General features: G+C 59.7%; 1 protein-coding gene across 5 annotated transcripts in view; it reads right to left on the bottom strand.

Moving 5' to 3' along the window:
- Positions 1 to 16,330, bottom strand: part of EPHA8 (EPH receptor A8) — a 45,729-nt gene extending 29,399 nt beyond the window's left edge. For 2 of the 5 annotated variants that reach the window (XR_003517976.2, XM_027583061.2), the window contains exons 1-3: positions 16,199 to 16,330; positions 10,622 to 10,768; positions 243 to 307 (exon numbers count right to left, since the gene is read on the bottom strand). Coding sequence is in view for 4 of the 5 variants with exons in the window: in XM_027583061.2 (XP_027438862.1) it covers positions 243 to 307; positions 10,622 to 10,768; positions 16,199 to 16,265 (279 nt within the window). In the remaining variant the exon portion in view is untranslated. Of the gene's footprint in view, positions 1 to 242; positions 308 to 5,756; positions 5,851 to 10,621; positions 10,769 to 13,909; positions 14,044 to 14,947; positions 15,052 to 15,638 lie in introns of those variants that run through there. The other 3 variants (XM_027583088.2, XM_027583078.2, XM_027583070.2) reach the window with 3 other exon arrangements.
- Between the last annotated feature and the right edge of the window lie 4,327 nt (positions 16,331 to 20,657).

Below are 20,657 nucleotides of genomic sequence, written 5' to 3'. Positions count from 1 at the left end.
TCTGTAATCCCAGGGGTCTGCATGAAGAAAGGAAGGAAGGTAGGAGGTAGGAAGACAGGAAGAAAGGGACGGAGGGAGGGAAGGAATCAGCAGCTCTGTTTCTAACTGCTGTGTGGCCTTGGGTAAGTCCCTTCACCTCTCTGGGCCTCTGCTTCCTTTTGCTCTATCTGATGGTAAGAGCATGAGTCACAGGCTTTCTCTGCTCACAGAGGATGATGCTGGCCCCACGGCTGGTCACCTACCCCGTGAGCCGGATACGTGAGCCAGCCCCAGTCTCCGTGAATGGTGGACGTGTCCAGCAAGTTCACTGTAAAACAGGAGAGGAGAGAGCATCAGAGCCTAGGACACGCCTCCCCAGTCCCACAGCGCAGCCCAACCTGGCCACACTGGTCTGCTCTCAGCCCCGAACACGCCAGCTCCACGCCTCACTTCCCCTCTCCTCTGGGGCCCGGTTCAAGTTGTCCCTCTTGCCTGAGACCATCCTCCACCACCTCGGCCCACATGTGACCTTCCAAACCCCCCCGGAACACAAGCTGCCCCAAGCACGGGGCTTCCCTGGTTGGTGATGCAGTGGGATGGCTAAGAGATGGCCTCAGGAGTCCAGCAGGCCCGGGCCACATTCCCAGCCCTGCCACGTTGGGGCTGTGTGTCCCTGAACAAGTCCCTGCCCCTCCCTGAGGCTCAGTCTCCTCCTGTGACAAATGGGCATGACGGTGGCTCCTGTTTTGCACACAGCCTCATCCTCGTCTCATTCATGGGACATGATGGCTTTCCCAAAAGCACCCAGCAAGGTTGGCACCGTGAGGTCATACCCCCTGCAGGAGGACAAGTCCCAGCTTTGCGATCACCAGTGTCCCGCAGGAGATGCCTGGCACCTACTGCATCCTCTGAACACATCTGAGGTGGGGGGACCTGGAGCAGTAAGAACTGCCTCCCGGCCCCCACTGTGTGCTGAGCTCTGTGAGGGGCGCTTTAGACGTCTCACCCCTGACCTGCACGACGACAGCCGCCGCGAGGTGGTGACTCTCGTCTCCATTTGGCCAATGAAGACCCTGGGCCTCGGGGACATTTGGGAATGTGCTCAGAGCCGCCCCAGGGTAGCCGGCAGGCCTGGTGTTCAGAACACCCAGGAGGCGACCACAGCCGGCGCCGCGAGCCCCGGCAGCCTGAGGCCAGGAAGCAGAACCTGTGAGCAAGTCACCATGGCTGGGAAGGAGCGCTGGCCCGAAATGCAAGTCTATTCCAAGCCAGACCCCCAAAGGGGACCCCGCGAAGTCTCAATAACACAATGGAGAAGGCCTTGTCTTTGGAGCCAGACACGGCTGGGCTCAGATCGCAGTGCGGCTACATAGTAGCAGTTGACCTTGGCTTCTCTGACCCTGTTTCCTCATCTGTAAAATGGGGATAATAACACCTAGAGAGTAAACTGTAAAGCCTGGAGTCGCTGCCTTATTAGAGCTAATTCCCTTTCCCAAAGTCCTGCCCCCTCCTGCCTCTCTCCTTATACCTCAGACCTACCCACTCACTTTAAGGTGATGAAGGTGTGCTCAACTGTTAAGAAATCGGGGTTTGAGTCTCGACTGCTGTGTGTCCTCCGGGGAGTCCCTTCACCTCTCTGGGCCCCTGCTCCCTTTGATCTATCTGGTGATGGGAATATGAGAGGGCTCTTGGTTCCACGTTCCCAATGCCTCCTGTTTCACGCTCTCTTCCACATACCCCCTCTCCCAGCCTGCAATCACGGGCTGCCACCTAGGCTGGCTGGGGCAGGTTCCAGAGGGTTAACACTGCTGGGGCCCTCCTGGAACTTTTCTGCAGGGAGGCTGGGTGTCTTTCTGCCTGAAATTTGCATGGCTCTGCGCCTGCCCCTCAAAGATGGAGACAAGTGTCTTCAGGAAACGTTGGAGTGAGGATGCTCTTATTTGCTGATTTTCTCCCTCCTCTCACCCTCCCACCCCATTGTCAGGGGCCCCGGAGGGGAGGCCAGCTGGAGAGAGCTTGCAGAACCAGGGGAGGGGCCTCTGCCCTCTTCCCTGGGTCCCCAGGGGTCAGGTGGGATCAGGGGATGGAACCAGTGTCCACAGAAGGACCTCCCCTCCCCAGCCGGCCCCACGCCAGGGGTGCAGGCAGAGAAGCCTTCCCGCCTCCCTCCCTCCCTCTCAGGCAATGGAGAGAAAACTGGGTCAGGCAAGCTCTCTCCTCCTGCCGGCTGGTGGGAGGGGGAGGGGGCCGCACTGCAGTTTCCCCCAGACCAGCAGAGCCTCATGGGGGGGGGGGGGATGAGGACAGGGGGCCGGTGGGCTCCCCCATTCCAACCCACATCCCAGATGTGGTCTCAGAGCTGGAGGGCCCACTCTCCAGTCCCCTGAACACAGCTCAGTCCTGCCCCTACCCCCCGGGGCAGTCAGCATAAATGTCCACCACTTAGACTCCTCCCCGCGGGAGCACCATGACTCATGACTGGTGGGGCAGCTGCCTGCAGACCCCACTTTCCAGGCCCTTCCCACCCCGGGAGACCTCACCACATTTGCAGCTGATTCTTGATCAGCCAGCCAGGGGGCTCAGATAATCCAAAGATAAGTCAAAAGTCGATTCTATTAGATTCGGGAAGAGCTATAGGATTCTAGGGCTGCCTGTTCCAACTCCTTCCAGACACTTCCCTGTCCCTGCCCTCCTCTCCTCTCCCTTCTTCCCTACCTCACATGCCCTCCCATGGGGGGCCGAGGAGGAGACCCAGAATGCCCGTCACAGGAAGCTCCGGGCCCACAGGAGACTGCTTCAGGGCTAGAGACAAGCCCCGCATGAGGCCCACTCCTCCTGCATCCCCTTGGAAATGCAAACCTTTCTGCTCACCCGGCCTGGGCTCTCTCCCCCTCTTGCACGGCTGGCCTGTAGGTCTGTGTGCCATCCGTGAAGTCCGTTCAACTCTCTGGGCCCATCTCACCGTTTGCCAACGGGAGGACTGGACTCATGGTCTCTCAGGACCTTCATGAAGCAAATCATTTAACCCCTCTGTGCTCAGTTTCCTCATCTGCAAGATGTCTGTAGGCATCCTTCTCGGGCCTACCCGCCCGGGCTGTTCTGGGAGATCAAACGGGTCCCTCTCCTGCTCTGAGAAGCACAGATAATTCCTAAGCTTTTCCTGTTCCACTGTGGAAAGCATTATGCGATTTCTTTTTTTTCTCCAGCACCGTCACCTTCCCCCATTCCATTTCGCTGAGACTAATACTTAAATTGATTTACATTCCCTGAGGACGCAGTGCATGATGGTGAGGCTAGAGAATTCCGGCGGCCAGGGGATGTCAGCCAGGATGTGAACGCCTCGGCGATCACCCCAAAGTGGTGGATAATCCTCACCAGAGAGTGATAAGGGGCTATGAGCCTGGTGGGGCTTGGGGGGCATCTCTGCAGGTATGGAGCCCCTCTCCTGTCCTATGAGGGACGTGGCACGGGCGCACATGACCAGGCTGGGGCACTGCTACTTTTCGGGAGCCCAGCTAGGAGCAGACACCCCTCCCTGAGCACCCACAGTCTCCCTGGCCAAACCTGGCACTGCACCAGCCCAGGAATGATACTGGGAGGGACTCCTGTCCTTCAGGAGGGAGGGCTGGCCTTTGTGGAACCTCCGCCCCAGGCTATCCAGCCTGCATGGTCCACCCCCGCCCCGCTGTGGGTCCTCTGCCGCACTGGCTGGACAGGCGAGGACTGGCCCTTGGACAATGCCTCCCTCGGCCCTGGACAAAGACATCCCTGCTTGCCTCTTTTTGTGGACCTTGCCTCTTCCCCAACTGCTGTGCCCTCCCCCCCGGACATGTCCTCTCTCTCTCAGGCCAATGGCCTGTCTTCTGCAGGTGAGCCTGCTCTAAGTCACCTCCCCAGGGGGATCTGGGGTGTGCCAGTCTGCCATTCTGGAAGGTGCCGCCTCCTTCCTAGAGGAGTTGAGGGTGTACTATCCAAAGCCCAGAGCCTCAATGTGGACCCCACAGCAACCTGCTGGTAAGAAACTGTCCCCTTCCCCCAACCCAAACCTGGGAGCCCCCAGGCCCCTGAGCCCCAGTCCTGCCCTCTTCCCTACTCACCGGGCCCCCACCTCAATTCTTTTCCGGTATCCCAGGAACCTGCGCCCGCTCACCAGCCACCCCAGCTGGCTCTGCTCTGCCTGCCGCCTCACCTCAGCTCTCAGCTCCCCTGCCCTAGTCCTTCTCCCACTGGAGACTATGAGTTCATCTATGCGTGCATTTATTATGTGCACGTGCATTTCCGTGGGCATGAATGCAAGCTTGGGAGTCTTCTTATATATGTAGTATCTGCCCATGGCTGTGCATATTCTCCTGTGCATGCCTCCGTACACATATGTGTGTGCACATGCGTGTCTGTGCACATGTATCCTGGCCGCACTTCTGTGTGTCTAACTGTAGGCGTTCACATGATGTTGGAGGTGGGGAGCTGTCCAGGCATGTGAGTCTCTACAGGCCTGGCTCTGTGTGTGTAAATCCTGATGGGAGTCCCTGCGTGCATGTGTGCTTTTGGGGACGGTTATATCTCTGAGCTGTTTGTGCATGAGGGGGTGGATCTTTGGTGTAGCTGAGTGTGGATGAGGAACACTGGGTCTGGAGCTCCCTCGTGTGTGGAGGAAGTTCATTCTGCCAGGGCAAGAACACAGCTCTGGACCCAGGACACCAGCCTCTGGATCCTGCCCAGAGCACAACGTTGGGCCTCCTCTGGGCTGAGCTGTAGGAGCAAAGGAGATCCTGGGGGATAGGAGGTGAGGCGCAGAACAGAACCCAGGGCTGCATCCCGGGCTGGACCTGGACTTCAGTGGGGCTAACTGTGTGTGTGCGCGCACATGTGTGTGCACGTGCGCAGATGTGAGGCCCTGGGTGTTGAGGAACCCTGATGGGTGTCTCTTCCCAGCTTTCCTTGTTCCCTCCCACCGCCAGGAGGTCACCTCCCAGACCTTTTTTTTGTCCTGACTGCTCAGCCCACACTCCTGCTCCTGCCCCCCACCCCTGGGTCCCCTGAGTGACTGGACTGCCCCTGCCTTGCCCCTGGACAAGACTCTGCTCTCCATCCAGGGCCTTGCCGGCCTTAGCCCGTCTGCAACCCCGCCCCACCCCGCCCCTCCCGCAGCGACTTCCCCAGCCGTCCAGCCCTCCCACCTAAGACTCTCACTCCCTGCCCCTCTCTCCGGCTTCCCGCAACCTGCTCCTGCTCTCTGCTCCTCCTTCCTTAGTTCTTGGTCTCCTTTCTCAATGGCACCCCTTCCCTCTTCTTCAGCCTTCTGAACCTCATCTCGCATCCCTGTGTCCCTCTGTTCTCTGTCCTCTGTCCCTGCCACGTCCCCTGGTCCTGTGGCCTCTCTCCTCCATACCTCTTCTCTTGTCTTCTGTCCCCAGCCCTGTTCCCTCATCCCCAGGGTCCACCGCTCAGTTCTCCTTCCCCAGCTCCCAATCCCTCGGTCCTATCCTCCCTCCCCGTCCCCCCAGACCCCGGGGGCCTCTGTCCCCCATCCTCAGGCCCTCGGGTCCGGGTTCCTATCCCCCAGTCCTGTCCCCATCTCCATCGCGCTGTCCCTTGACCTCGCGTCTCTCCCGCGGTGCCCCCCCTGCCCCCCCCTCCCAGCCCAGGGATCCCAGCCCCTTGGGCGCTCAGGGTCCAGGGGGAAGGAAGTTGAGCCTCTGGCAGCGGGCGCCGCACCCCGGCCCCTCGGCCGCCCCCGCCCCGCCGCCGCTGCCGCCGCCGCCGCCGCCGCCGCTCACCTTCGCCGCGCGCCGCGGACACGCAGGTGGCCGCCGCCGCCGCGGCCGTGACGACCCAGAGCGCGGGGGGCAGGCGGCCCCGGGCGGGGACCATGGCCGGGCCGGGCGGGCGGGGGCGCCGCGCACCCTCCAGCTCGGCCGCAGCGGGCGGCGCGTCGGCGCGCTCCCCGGCTCTCCCGCACAGCCGGCGGCCGGGCGCACACCCCGGCGCACACGCCGGCACACAGCGCACACGCGGGCACCCGCGCCCGCCGCCGCCGCCGCCGCCGCCGCCGCCGCCGCCGCCGCCCCGGGCGGGGGCCGGCCCGTCACGGCGCCGAGCCAATCAGCACCGAGGCGGGGGTGGGGGTGGGGGACACGGAGCCGCCCCGCGGACACCGGCCCCGCGGATCCCGCCGCCGCACGTGCACACGCTCGCTCGCACTCACCCGCCCGCACCTTCGGGGGGCGGCGCGCGTCCCGCGTCCGCACGTGGACTCGGAGCCACGGCGCGCCGAGCCGCGCTCAGGACGCCCCCCGCGACGCCCGGACACGCAGAGCACCGGGGGAGTCCCCGCGTGGACACTCACGCACAGGCGAGGCGTCCTCCCGCACACTCACGCTGACACGCATGACCCTCAGACCCACGCGCCCGAAGTGCCTCGCGCGGTGACACACTCGGATGCACCCTCGCTAGTTCCCGCGGCAGAGGCTCAGAGACCAATTCAGAAGCACTTGGGGGTAAAAACTCTCTCCCCTCCCCTCCACAGCCCACTGAGTGGGCATGAAGAAGGCACCCTGAGTTTAGGGAGCGGTAGAGTGCAGTGGTGGGGAGCGCAGGCTCAGGCACCAGAAACGTACAGGATTGTAAATCCTGGCTGTGTGGCCTTGGGCATGTTTCTTAGCCTCTCTGAGCCTCAACTTCCCTATCTGTAAAACAGGAATAACCCTATGTCCTAGGGTTGTCATGAGAATCCTGTTCAAGGACTCAGGTAAGGAAGGGTCCAGCATACTGCCAGGCGCACTGCCAGGTGCCCCGTAATGGCAGCCGCTCCGGATGATGGTGATGATCATTCCCTGCGTTTCCCTCCCCTGACTTCCCCCACCTCAAGTTCCATTCCCAGGAGAAGGGACCTCATCTTGGGAAGGCTACAGGCTGTGTGCAGAGAGCACGGACAGGGATGTGGGGGCTCCCTCCCGGGGCCCTGCCTACCGCCTTCAAGGTCCCTGGGCACCTGGAGGGCCAAGCTGTCCAGGAGGCAGATAAGAGACCTGCAGCTCCTAGGGGGCTGGCCCTCAAGTTGGGACTCTGCCTCTGACTTAGCTGGCACAGACCGTTGCTCAGCTCTCTCCAACTGCACTCCCAGCCCTTGAACTCACCGGGAAGAGCTGGTTGGACCCATGGCTGGAGGTTACATAGAATGATCAAGACCATTTGGGGAGGGCGTTCCAGACCCTGCTTTAGGCGCTTTATAAGCTTGCTCTACTTTGAGCCTCACGCAGTCCTGCAGCAGAGGTGCAGCTAAGGAAACTGAAGTGAAGAAAGAGCATCATTCGCCTTACATCACACAGCTGGTTAAATGCTAGAGAGGAGCTCAGATCCAGATCCACTGGACTCTAAAACCCACTTCTTTCCTATGCATCTTTCTTACTTACAGAAAGGGGGGAGATAGCTCAGATTAGGAGCCCTTTGCTAGCACCAACAGCTCAGACCAACTCTCTCAAAGATGAGGTAAGCCCCCTGTTACCAGAGGCATTCAAGCAGACACTAGCTAAAGGCTGTTCAGGGATGCTGTGAAGGGGGTGGGGGTTAGAGGGAGCAGATTGGACTAGACCCGGAGAGGCAAACTCAAATGCCCACATGAGACAGGCGGGCATCCTGATGAAACCCACTAGGGGGGGGTCTTCCCCGCTGTAGCTCACATCGCTGTAGGGATGGGCGCCCGATTTCTGTGCTTTCAAGAGAGGTTTTATAGCTGGAATTTTTATGTGCTATCTCCTAATATTTAAAGTTGGCAGCTAATGCAAACATTTTCATAACAATGCATGTGGGCAAGCCTGTGGTGGAGTGGCCACAGCTCCCAGGACTCTAGACCTCCCTGCAGGGCTCCTCAGGTGCAAGAGTTTGTGGCTGGCAACTCGCTCCTGGGGCACTGGGGGAGTGGGCGCGGCGGGACAGAAACCGCACACAGAGTGCAGGATGCAGTCACCAGCACTCGTGGGCATCGCCTATCCCGGCCAGGGCTCCCCGAAATATTTGTTGATGGGAGGAGGCTTTGCTGGGGGCTGGGGTTCTGCATTTCCAGGTGGAGGTGGAGCCAGCTGAGCCTGGGTTTTGTCTGTATTGCAGTCTTGTGGAGCTGGGGACTCCTTCAAGGACTCCGTAAGCATGAGGGGCGGTTCTCTGTCAGGGGTCTGCTCCATATTCCGAATGCTGTTTAGCGAAATTAGGACTGCATTTCACCGGAGTTCCGCGGGGGTAAGAGCCGCTTGCTTTCAGGCGTCTCCTCGACCCGCAAAACTCCCAGGATGCCCCAGCCCTGGTGTGCCCTGTCCCGGTCTCTCCCTCCCACCCTCTCCCCTCCGCCTGTCCTGTGTCAAAAAGTAGCAACTTGCCCACCTGCCAGTGGGAAGAAAGAAGCCATTAGACCCTTCTCCTAAAGAAATGGGTGTCCAGCAGAGCCTTTGGGAAGATGGTGCCTTCTCTCCTCTCCTGAGTGGTCAGGCAGGCAGGGCAGCAGGGGAGGCCCCCCCCCCCCCCGGCAGGGACAAGCCTTCCCCAGCGTCCCTGTCACCATCAGCACATCTCCCAGGCTAGACTCTGCATCCCTTCTCTCATCCAATCCCTGCTTTTTCCCCATTTCAAAGGCAAGGAGAGTGAGATTCGTGAGGACGGAAGGAGGGAATCGGAAGCTCTGTGAGGTGCACAGGTGGGATCTAGAATGGCTGTGGTTAGCTTGTGTCTCCTCCCCGACCGGATTCTGAGCCTCTCAAGGGCAGCAGCCATGAAGGGTCCTGGCTGGGTGCTGCGGGAACGTTTGCTGAGTGAGCGAATGAATGAGCAGCCACCCAAGGGGCCCACGCCTCACTGGCCAAGTGCTTGAGGCCGCTGTTGCCGAAGGCCATTTCTGGGCTGCAGGACGGCTTGCTTTCTGGAACACTGTGCAGGTGTGCTAGCCAGCCCTGCTAAGTGGGCTTGACCTCAACTCTCTGAGGGGTGAATCTGAACAGTGCTCACCTCACCTTCTCCCACCGGCACGTGGGCCCCTTGGGACCTCACTCCAACGGAACAGGCAAGGTGGGGGGGTAGTGGGGAGAACTGGACCTGGCCAAGCAGGACAGCCTCCGACTCTTTCCCCCACTTCATGGCTCCTCCCCTAACCTGCGACTTCTTGATTTTTCCATCCAGGAGTGGGAAGGGAGGTTGAAGGAAGCATGACACAAGCCCCATGACATTCTCCATTTCCTGGGAGAAATACCCTCTCAGGAGTATTTCTTCTCACTTCGCCTTGCGGAGCCTCAGTTTCCCCAACTACATGAGGATGATGAGGATGTGCACCAACTCAAAGGGTTGCTATGAGGCTCACGTGAGTGAGTTGCACGCGTGCTTGGCAACCTTTCAAGAGATCTGGGGTGGGAAGGGGCTACTGTATTTGAGAGGATGGGGCTGGCTCTGAGCAGTCCTACACCCCAAGGGAAGAACTCCGCGGGGCGCCCCTTCAGGGACAAGTAGAAGAGATGCTCTGGTGGGAGGTGGGTGGGTGTGAGTGCTCGGAGCGGGGGCAGTGGTTTGTGGCTCACCCCCACCCTAAGCCCTGCCCTGGATGTCTTGTTGCCCTAGGCTGTCTCAACCCAGACTCCTGCAGAGAAGTCCACCCCACAGTCCCTTCTCACCCTCCACTGTCAGAGGACTGGAGGGGGGCACATTCCTCACCTTTGCATATACAAACCTTGCCTTCTCCCCAGGCTGGAGGATGGAGCCCTGGGAGGTCTTAGGAAGAGCCAGAGTCCTAGCATGAGGCCCATGTTGCTTCCTTACTTAGGGCCTCAGTGTTCCCATCTGTAATGTGCCCACTGCACCTGTTTTCCCGAGTTGTAACCAGCACGGAGGGAACGTGGTGCTGGCACTCCACTGGAGATCCGACCACCGCCCCCCCAGGAACGTGCTCGCAGGCTAGAGGGGAGGTAGCCCCCCAAACACGACGGAGGAAGGAGCTCACGTTACATAGGAAAGATTCACCTGGAACGTGGGTAATGTGTTTACACTTTGTACTTTGCCTGTAGAGCTGGGGCAGGAAAGCCTAAGACAAACCTGTCAGGTAGAAACAGAGTGAGCGCCACATTTGTAATTCACATTTTTTTCTAGTAGCCATATTATAAAAGTAACAAGAAATAGGCCGCATCGAACATCATAATATATTTGTTGAGTGAATGTTGCCTGGTATGCAATGTTCATTTACTAATCAATTCACTAATTCAACAGCTCTGTTGTCGAGCCCGTCTGGTGCACCGTGCCAGGTGCTGGGATGAAGATGGTGAGGCCACACAGACGCGGTCCTCAGTCTCCCGGATCTTCAGCCTACCGGGGAAGCAGATAATTAACTAGGCAATTACAAAATCCCTTTCCACGTAAGGGAATATTTCAGAAACTGTAGGAAAACTTAAAATAAAATTTACGATTTAAAATATTTCAAAAAAAAAAGTCCTCTTTAAGCAAAAAATACTGAATGTAATTTAGCCCTTGCTCGGTGGCTCAGAATCATGAACAAAAAATCCTTGAATATTGATGTGGGAAAGGACTTCGAGGTGAGTTCGTTCCGGCCACTGGTGGTGGGACAGTGTGGGACAGAAGCGCCTGCAGGCCAACCGATGGCAGGCTGACCCACCTTGTTGACGTGACCCTGGGCTTCTCTGCTTCCCTGGTGTGACCATGCCTTCCCTGGCTTCCCGGCTGCTGGCTACCTTCTCTCCGCTGCTGGGCTCCTGCCTCTGCGTGTCCCAAAGGCCTCCTGAGCTGCTGCTTCTAAGGTGGCCTGAAAAAACACGAACGCTATTAGAATAGTACATAGAGTAAGACTCGGGGGCTCTAAGCGAGGGGCTCCCCTGTTAGTGGAGACCGAGTTTAGTTATGGTGAGGTGGCGGCTCAGAGGTCTCTTCAGGTATCTCTCGCTGTTCTCAGGAGATTTGTTCTCAGGTTGGAGGGTAAATGAGGTGTTGTTAGAAATACCTAAGAGCCTTATTAATGGCCGGGCATGCACAGACTAATTGCTTCCTCCTGTTTACATATAATCAATCACTTCCACAGTTTGGAGCCACGGGAAGCGGCAGAACAGGGGTGAAGGAGGACCACACTGGCCTGGGTCTCCGAGATCTGGACTGCCTATTCCTCGTGCCCAAGTCTTTCCTGTCCCGAGAAACCAAACCACGCCATCCCTTCGTCCCTCACTCCCCTGGCCTATGCTCTCTCCCTCTCTCCTCCCCGCTCCCAGGAAACTTCTTGAAGGAATTGTGTATTCTGCAGACTCCACGGCTTTCTCTCTCAGTCCCGCCTCAACTCTGATCACCTCCACCGGCCCTCAAACACCAGCTGCCCCAGCCCCACGCACCGTGCTTCTCCGCCCCGTGCCTGGCCTCGGCTGGCATTACCGTCTACCCAGTTGCACAAGTCAGGAAACTGAACTTTGTACCTCCTTCTCCACCAGCCAAGTATCTAGGACATCCCAAATCCTTTGATTTTACCACCAAAACATACCTTGAATCCATCTTCTCCTCACCACCAGGCTATCAGCCTGGTCTGAGCCGCCCTCACTCTCACCGGGGTGACTGGCTCCACGCACCTTCCCTGGGTCCCTTCAGCCACACCCCACACTGCAGCTAAAAGGCCATTCAGTGCCAAAGATCATGATCAGCTGCTGCCCCACACCTTCCACTCCCCTGAGTAGAGCCTTTCCAGAGCCTTCCACTCCTCTCTGGATAAAGAGCCAAATCCTTATCACACCTGCAAGGCCCAGTCCAGGTGGTCTGGACACTCTCCAGGCACCTGCTCTTCCCCTTCTGTACTTTCTTGGATGGTACTGTGCCCCCTCTTGCACACAGACTTTGTCCTCAGGTCCCTCTTCTGGAACATTCTCCTACCTCTGTACCCCCTGTTCATTCTCAGGGAGCCCTGCCTGAGCCCTGGCCCAGGTCAGCGCTCTCACAGAAGCTTGCCCATCTCCAGCAGCACCCCGGCTCAGTTCGGAATCCTACCGCACATATCTGATTCCTTGATTCCAGACACCATCTTGTGAGAGCAGGGTCTTCCTCTGTTCCTCCTGGGCACCAAACCGTCAACATTCGGCGCACAGGCAGCCCTTCATAAGGGCTTTTTTGCCCCGTCCCTGGCTCCCTTTTGAGCCCTGCCCAGGCCTGGCACTAGAGCTAGATTCCCTTTGCCACTAACTGCCTATGTGACTTTAGACCAATCTCGGTACCTCTCTGGGGTGCTGCTCAGCCTGGGGCAAGGTCTCTAAGGGCTCCCAACATCTAGGATGACATGGCCCAATATTCACTATACTTGTTAATCTTAACCACAGCCTTTTGAAGTAAGTTCTATTGTTATCTATGGGGTGGGGGGAGGTGACATATTTGTCCAAGATGCCACAGCCACTAAGTGGCAGGCTTGGGATTTGAATTCACATCTGTGTTTCCAGAGCCCATGCGTTTAGTCGTGAGGCATTGGAAGCGGGGAGAGTGGTGGGTGCTCAGAAGAGGGGAAAGTTCAGAACTTGGGGTTGGTCTCAGGGAGGGAGAAAGCAGATGCCATGTTGGCTACTGATTTGTGGGTTACCCGGTGCATGTGCTGACCCTTCCCTAAGCCCCTCAGACTTCTGGGGGAAGGTAAAGGAGCTCGTGGCCCTGAGGAGAGGCCACGCTGGGCAACCACAGGGGATAGGGCGGGGAGGTTCTGCCAAGTCTGGGGTCTGCAGGGCCCCGCGCCCTTTGGGAAGGCTGGATTATGGGGCCAGGCCTGGGGCCAGGGCCAAACGGGGGCCTGATCTCTCAGCTTGACCATGGGGTGGAGCAGGGACCCTCCCTATGGAGTATCAGGATGGGGCTCCTGGCAGCAGGTGGGAGAAAGTCTCTAAATGTGTTGGGAGGCAGCAAAGAGCTTGGGCTCTGGAGTCAGACCTGGTTGGGATCCCAGGCCTGACACTCGCTGTGTGCTCTGTGGTTTCGGGAAATCACTTCCCCTCTCTGAGCCTCAGGCCCCAATCTGTCAAATGGGGACACCACCACCTGCCCTCATATCATGAAGATTGAAAGGGTTCCTGGTACACAGTAGGCCCTCCTGCATCTCAGCTTCGCCCCCACTCCCCCCCTCCCCCACCCCCGCCGCCCAACCCCAAGACCTCCCTCAGGGAGCAGGAGGGATCAGCCATGGCTCATAATCAGAAAGAGGAGTATTAATATCCCTGATATTAAAAAATAACCTTATCATCATTCTGCCTTGTCGGGAGGAGATGAGCCCACATCAGCATTCTGACAGACAGGGACAACTCTGTGTTTGCGGGTATTTGCGGGAGAGAGAGACAGGGAAGGAGAGAGGGAGGGAAGGAGAGGGAGGGAGGGAGAGAGAGGGAGGGAGGGAGAGGGAGGGAGAGCTCGAGCACACAGTGTGAGAGCGCGCGAGAGCGAGCCTGGGTGACAGCGCCTTGCGGGGGCGGGCGGGCGGGGAGGCCGGGGCTGTGTGGGTGTGAGTGTACGGGCGGGTGGGTGGCGGTGGCACCTCTCCAGAGCAGAGGAATAGTTTTAGGAGGGTGACTTGGTAATACCCATTATTGAAAGTACTGAAATGCTAAGCAGCTCTAAAGATCTCTGTCTGATTTTCATTAAAGGCGCTGAGGCAGAGGGTGTGCAGGGAGGGGCAGCGGCTGCTGGGGAAGGTCTGATGACAGGAGCCAAAGCCAGGGTCATGACCACCTTTCCAGCCATCACCGCTATTACCGTCACTAGTCACCACGGCCCAGGGGGAACCCTGGCCCTGCGTTAGGCCATCCTGGTCACTGAGCCGCCACGTCGCTGAGCTGAAGCCAGGGCTGCCACCCACTGCTCCATGTGGGCTGATCGCCCTCCCCCCGCCTCCTGGGCCCCCGTGCTCCTCTGTCGTAGGAGCAAAGAACCCCTGTCCCACCTCTGTCCCATTCCTTCCGTCCATGGTTTCCGAGGCCGGGCAATGTCGGGGCAGGGGCCGGTGGTGCTCTCCCGGAACTGCTAGTCTGACCTGGAATAGGTCATTTCCAGAGGGTGGGTGGGAACTCCGAGAAGCTAAGGAAGGGTCAAAAGGAAGGAATGCTAAACAGCATGGTGATGGTGTACATGTGGGGAGGAGGAGGGGAGTCCTTACAGGCCCAGAGAGGGCAGCTGACTTCCCCAAGGTCACACAGCCAGCAGCAAATGTGGGACCAGAACCCAACTGCCCAGCTCCTCGTCCAGTGCTTCACATGAGACCATCTCACCGTGGAGTAGCCAGAACGTGGAGAAAGAGCAGGGCTGTAGGTTTGCTCACATGTCAGCCTTGGGATGGGGCAGGGTGGGGGAGTCTCTGTCTTGCTCCCCAGCAGGGCAGGAGGAAATAGTCAGCTGGAAGGGGTCCTCATTTGTGGGGTACCCATGGTAGGCTGGATGCTTTGCAGTTCCCCTCTCTTCCAGTAACCTCACTCCAAGGTTTCAGGGGTATCATGCCTCTTACACTAGGCTCCTGGAAGGCTCAGAGGGGGAGAGCAAGCTTCCAAGGTCACCCAGCCAAGGAAGCAGGCAAACTGAGAGGTGAACCCAAGGCTATCGGACCCTCAGATCTGGGTTTGTCCCCCTTGGCCAGACAACCCCCTGGGGGCAGGTTTCTTGGGAAGGAGACAGGGTGTAACTTGGAAGCTGGAGACCCTCAGTGGCTTGGGGTCACCTAGAAGGAGCTCCCAAGGGTCTAGTTCGATTTGGAATTGTTCCCAAAGCAGATTTACTCCCTGGGATGCAAGTGGAAGGGGGGCTGAGAGCCCGGGGCTGCTGGGGGCCCAGGCTGTTTGAATTCTAGCCAGGCTGTTCCCACTCCTGGCCCAAGGTCATTTGTTCAGGGAAGAAAGCGGCTTCTCAGCCCTGCGTGCCCCGCCCTCCCTGCTCTGAGCTGGGAGCTGGGGGAGGCTGAAGGACAACGTTCCCGGTGAAAGCAGATTACCCCGCCAGTGTGAGGGGCCGGCTGGGCGGGATGGCACTGTGGTGACAGGTCCATCAGGCGCCTCTCCGAGGGGATGTTTCCTGGGGCTCCTGGTGACAGGCCCGGGCTGTGGAGGGAGTGCTGATGAGGTGGAGACAGCCTGGCCCCATGGCTTGGAGACAGGGATCCAACTCTGGCCTCTGGGCAGGGCCTCAGACTCTCTGATGCCTCCTCCTGAGAAGCCCGGGGAATCACCCAGTCACCGGCCCGGTCCCGGCTCTGGACGGTCCATTGCATCTGTCCCCTCTTCAGCTCCATCCCCTCCCCCACTCCTGGCGTTGGCCTCCCTGCCTCCAGGTGCCCCACCTCCAACCCAGCTCCCATGCACAGCCAGGGGAATCTCTCTGAACGGCCACATGCCCCCGCTTACCGTGTGCAGCGAGCCCACTGCCCCAGGAGAAGGCTCAGCTCCTTGGCCTGCAAAGCCAAGCCCTTCGTGGTGTGGCTTCTGCTTCTCTCTGGGGCTACATCTCATACCCTTCTCTCTCTTCCAGGCCCTTGCATGTGGCACCCCGCCGCACCCTGCCGCCTCCCCATGGGGCCTAACCTCTACTCCCACAAGTCTCAGCTCGGACTCACCTCCTCCTTGAGGCCTTCCTTGAACAGAAGCCCCGCAGTCTGGCTTAGGACCCCCCAGGTCCCCGGCACTTACCCCTTTGTCATCCTCCGCGTCCTGACGTGTGGCTGCGGTAGGCTCTCACGGGTGCGGGGCATGTGCTGAGCACCCACATTGCTTCATTCCCTCCTGGCTCTGACCAGGCGTGGTAAATGCCCATGTGGCCATCTCACCCAGCAAACTGGGGCGCCTTATGTTTACCCACTTTATAAAGGGGGGGAGTGATTGCTCAAAGGCACCAGCAGGTAAGTGGCTGAAGTGAGCCAAGAATTCCAGGATCCCTACTGTCCACACTTGATGCCACATCCCACCCCTGGTATTTCAGCCTCTGGGGGGGGGGGTGGTGTTCCCCTGTTCTGGCTGAAGATCAGCCCTGTTCAGCCAGACTTTGGCAGGGACCAGCACACACCCCCAACCCCCCGCCGCCGGCAGCTCTGGGCCTCTGAGCAGCTTCCCACGGAGGGTGGGGATGGGGGGGCTGGGCAGGGGCAGGGAGGAGCCGAGCCTCCCAGGGCAGCTGGGAATCCACAGCGTCTCCACTCTGGCTCTCCTGGCCCCATTTCTGCAGCCCCTCAGCAGATCCTGGAGGTGCTGACCTCGCTCAGGTGTGACCTCTGCGCTTCCGTCCGGATCTTGCCTTCCAATCCATCTTGCCTTCCGCATGCAGTCCTACCCCCACGTTTCAGACTAGCCTCTCAGCCCTACCTCCCTCCAGCTCCCGCGCTCTCTGTGCTGGCTGGAGGGGGAGGATAAGCATTTCCGACCCTGGAGCCTGCCAGAAGCCCTGCCCCCAGGCCCTCGGTCTGGCCTTGGGCTTGTTCTGTCAGCCTATCCCCCCACCAGAGCTTTGAACCCCAACGTGGCGCTTAGTGCTCCGGCCCTACCTCCTCTCCCCACCGCTGCTGAGGGGCTGGGTTGGGGGTTGCTGGGGATGATGGAGTCGTCTCAGAAGGAAGAAGCTGAAGATGTAAACGAGCCCATGAAATCCCCGATGACAGCCGTGACCACTGTGGCTCCAGCCATTAAGCATGGAGCTTTAGCGGCCCCTGAAATACACCTGGGGCACTTGTCAGCAGCTCCTGCTCATCACACAGGCGGGCTGGGCACACACGGGCACACGCGTGCGTGCACACACCGACTCAGGGAGCACCGCGGAGGGGGGGGGCTAGGGGACCCTGCGGAATGGTCCCAAGAGTCCCCTTGGCCTAAGGATGGGGAACCGGGGCCTCAGGATGGAGGCCCTAGCCTGCGTCCCTCATGGCCACCTCCTCTTTCGGATGGCGCTTTGTGTTTGCACAGTGCTCGCGCATCCCCTGCATCCTGCCCGGAGGCCTTGCTGCGGGTCAGACGCTGTTTGATAGCCATGCCCTTTCCTGCCCCACGGCGCGGGCTCCGAACACGCAGCGCGGTGCCCGGCCCGCAGCGGGCTCGGGACAGAGGCGCCGATGGGAGACAGGCAGTTAGTTGCATCAACCCTCGAGGAGGATTCCTGAGGACCTGGCGCTTTGAGGCCCACGCGGCTGAGTCGAAAGGCCCTGCCTGGGGAGTCTGGGCCCTGAGTTCTGGCCTCACCACTCACTCCTGTGTGACCAAGGCCTCCCCCTGTTGGACCTTAGTTCCTTATCTGAAAAGTCCCTGGCCTGCCCTGGTCATCTGTCATCCGGGCCTGTGGCTCGGGCAGCCTGGCCCGTGATGGCGGCCTGGGTGCGGGGGCAGCTCAGAGCCCGCTGGGCAGTCGGGGCTGAGGAGGCTCCGTGAGGGGGGCTTCCTCCATGGGCAAGCATGTGTCTTCCCACGGCACTTAGCAAAGGCATGTGGAATATACTCAGGGTGGGTTGGTTGGGCTGAATGTAGCCACCAAGTCCCGTGAGAGTGAATTTTCAGGGAGCACTGGGCAATCTCTTCTGAGTCAATTCCCCACCAAGGGTCCTGTGTCCTGGTTATTACTTTCCTCTCCAGGTGAGGGTCTCACCACCCCCACATCCCCACTTGGAGCAACAGTTACTCTGAACCTCCAGTTGCCCTGCCCCGCCACCCGCTGTGCTCCCTCGGCTGGGACGCTCCTCTTCCCTTGCCCTGTCCCTTTGCCCGGGGAACTCAGCCTCGGCCTACTCAAACTTCTGGTCTCCAGAAAGCCTCCTCTGGCTCCCCACATCTGGGTGAGGCGTGTCTTCATGCCGCTCAGCCTTCTAAACTTCTGCCATCACAGAATGTATCACAGTGACAAGTCCTTGCTGGGCCCCACTTCTCTCCGGGCACCTGGGGGCGTGAAGGAGCCAGGGTGGTGTCTCCCCCAAGACTGGCCCAGCGCATGTGGGCATGGACATGGACTTGCTGGAGGAATGAATGACCCAAGAGCAGCTCAGGGTGGCAGACCCTGGCGTATACTCCTGTGGCCCCCACTGGCTCCCACCTCAGGACAGTGGCACCCACCTGGCTCTGCAGGCACCTGTGGGCCTGCCACACGGGGCCAGTTCTGCCAAGACGCCTTCCGTGGGCTGCCTGTTCTGGAAAGCCCAGGGCTTCAGGCAGGCTCAGCTGGGGCACCGTCCTTCTTATGTGCCAGTGCAAAAAAGCAGGCCGCTCTCTCCCGGGGAACCGTTCCCTTCCTGGGCAGGCCCCTCTCTCCCACCCACGAGGGCCTCAGGGCCCAATCTTCCATCTGACTCAGTTACTTTCCACCTTTCCAGGGGTCGCCTGTCATAGATACAGGAAGCAAGGTGCCAAGAACATTTATTTGAACAGAAAACTCCCTATCCTTGCCTGGTGGTAGCTTGTAATAAGACCAAATTGCAAGGGATTATCTGCGGTGGAAAAAGTCAGGCTGGTGAGGGACAGGTCATGGGGGGAAAGCAGGGAGGCCCTTCTGGAAGGTTCGATGACTCTAGGCAGGCCGAGGGAATGGTGATGGGCTCTCGATCGGCAGGCCGTGTCCGACAGAAGGGCAGGCAGAGGGTTGCCAGGGGAAATTTAAGAGCAGGCAGGTGGCAAGGGGCAGGCTCAGGACAGAAGTCCAGACCCTGGGGTTGGGCACACTGAAGGGTGCCGGGGTGGGGGGGGATGCGGTGGGGGGGGGCAGTCGGTAGGGAGGAGGTGTGAGCAAGCTACTTAACCTCTCTGGCCCCATTTCCTCATCTGTAAAATGGGGATACTAGTAGCTACCCCACGGGTAGTCGTGAGGATGAAATGGGCTTTCCTAGACACAGCTTAGAGCAACGCCTGGTGCGTGAGCAGCTGCGGGTCCGTGATGGCGGTTGCCGATCCCCCTCGGGGCTGCTGTTATGTTAGGAGAATGGTGGTCATTTCCTGCACAGCAACGGCTGCAGGCGCCACTCATGTCATAGCTCGCTTCGCTCCCGGCACGCTGTGTGTGCAAAAACTCTCATCCCGGCTTGCAGAGGAGGCCCAGAGCCATGGTCCCTTGCCCCGGTCACAAAGCTAGGCAGCGGCGGAGAGCCAAGGAGAGCCAAGGAGAGACCCAAAGCCGTCTGTGGAGAGCCCACACTCAGCCCTCTCCCTAGGGCCTCGGGCTCTCTGCCCAGGGCTCCTTCCTGATCCTTGGCCCCTGGTTTCCAGATTCCCACGGTTCGGTGGTGCCCCGGGGAGAGATGGGGGGACCGGTGAGGCTGGTGGCTGACCCAGTACCATGCTCTGAGGAGGCCCCCCGAGGGTGACCCCTGGAGGCTGGCCGTGTGGGGAACCTACTCCCAGTCCCTGGCATGGTGGCCCTGCCCAAACCCTCTGGCCACCCTCTCATTTCCAACAGGGACTCTTTAAAGAGCAATGACCAGCCTGCTAGGGGACTTCAAAGATAGTGTTTGATGAGTTTTAGCAGCTTCAGCAAAACTCTAATTTGAATTTCAGGCGCTGGTGTGTGATTTCCTTGGTGACAGCTCCGAGGGATGCTCGGCTCGGCTGCCATCCAGTGGGGCCTCCGCTGGCTGCCGCCGCCTGCCTCCCCGAGGAGGAGAGACGGCAGGCTGAGAGGAGCCGGGGCCCTGCTGAAGCTCAGGGAGGAGAGGCACACGCCAGTGACAGGGAGAGGGCCGGCGAGGGAGGGGACCGGGGAGCAGAGACAGGAGCCGAGAGAAGCAGAGGGCTGGAGAGGAGGGAAAGGGAGTCTGGACAGGGGTAAGGCTGGGGGCTGGGAGGAGGAGAGCCACAGAGAACAACAGAGGCAGGAGGTGGGGAGATAGAACCCAGAGGGGAAGAGGCGAGAGAAGGGGGAGAGAGAGACAGACTGACGGCCAAAGTCCAGACTGAAGGAGTGAGCAAGAGAGACCTTGACCCATAGTGGAGCCCCAGCAGAGGTGGGGATGGAGACCCAGGACGACGGGGGTGGGGGGGGCAGGAAAAGGGGGAGGGGAGGGTGGGCGAGGCGTGAGGAGACCCCGGGAAGGACGCCGTGGCCAACTCGAATTTGCTAAGCGAGCTCCGCGCCAGGCCCGCGGGCAGGGCCGGGGCTCCAGGGGGAACTAGACAGACAGGGTTGGGGGCACCGGGAGGCAGAAGAGGAGAGTCCTGTCTCCCAGCCCCTCCCCTCCCGCAGCCTCTCCCCGCTCAGCTGACGCTGCTGTTCCAGGGGTGAGGGGTTAAGCCCTGTGTCTCCCACAGGGGCTTCTCGGAACCGCCTTCCATCCCAGCCTGGGCCCTGCAACGGGGACCTTTGGGGCCCAACCCCAGGGCTGTGTGCAGAATGGGCCTCATTTCCATGGAGCCAGCCCCACGCATGTGCATGCACACACAGGCACATACACATGCGGGCACACACACTTGAACCCCCCCCCCCTCCCCACACACACACACGGAGCACTGGGAAGGAGAGAGGAAAGGGAGATACAGAAGGAAAGAGGGATCCAGGAGCAAAGGAAAGGTCACTCCGTCTCTGAGCTGCATGCAGTTTCCTCCTCTGCAGAAACTCGGGAGAGAATTGCTCACACCCCAGGGGGCCTGGGGAGGGCGAGATGAGATCACTCATGCACAGGGTTCAGTCCCACGCTGGCTCAGGTGACTCTCAGCTGAAGGGACACCCAACCAAACATATGGGCCCTGGCT

Source organism: Zalophus californianus, chromosome 4, assembly GCF_009762305.2.
Source record: "Zalophus californianus isolate mZalCal1 chromosome 4, mZalCal1.pri.v2, whole genome shotgun sequence".
In the NCBI taxonomy this organism is placed as follows: Eukaryota; Metazoa; Chordata; class Mammalia; order Carnivora; family Otariidae; genus Zalophus; species Zalophus californianus.
Note: the sequence above shows the minus strand (reverse complement) of the source record. Positions and strands in the feature narration are given on the sequence as shown.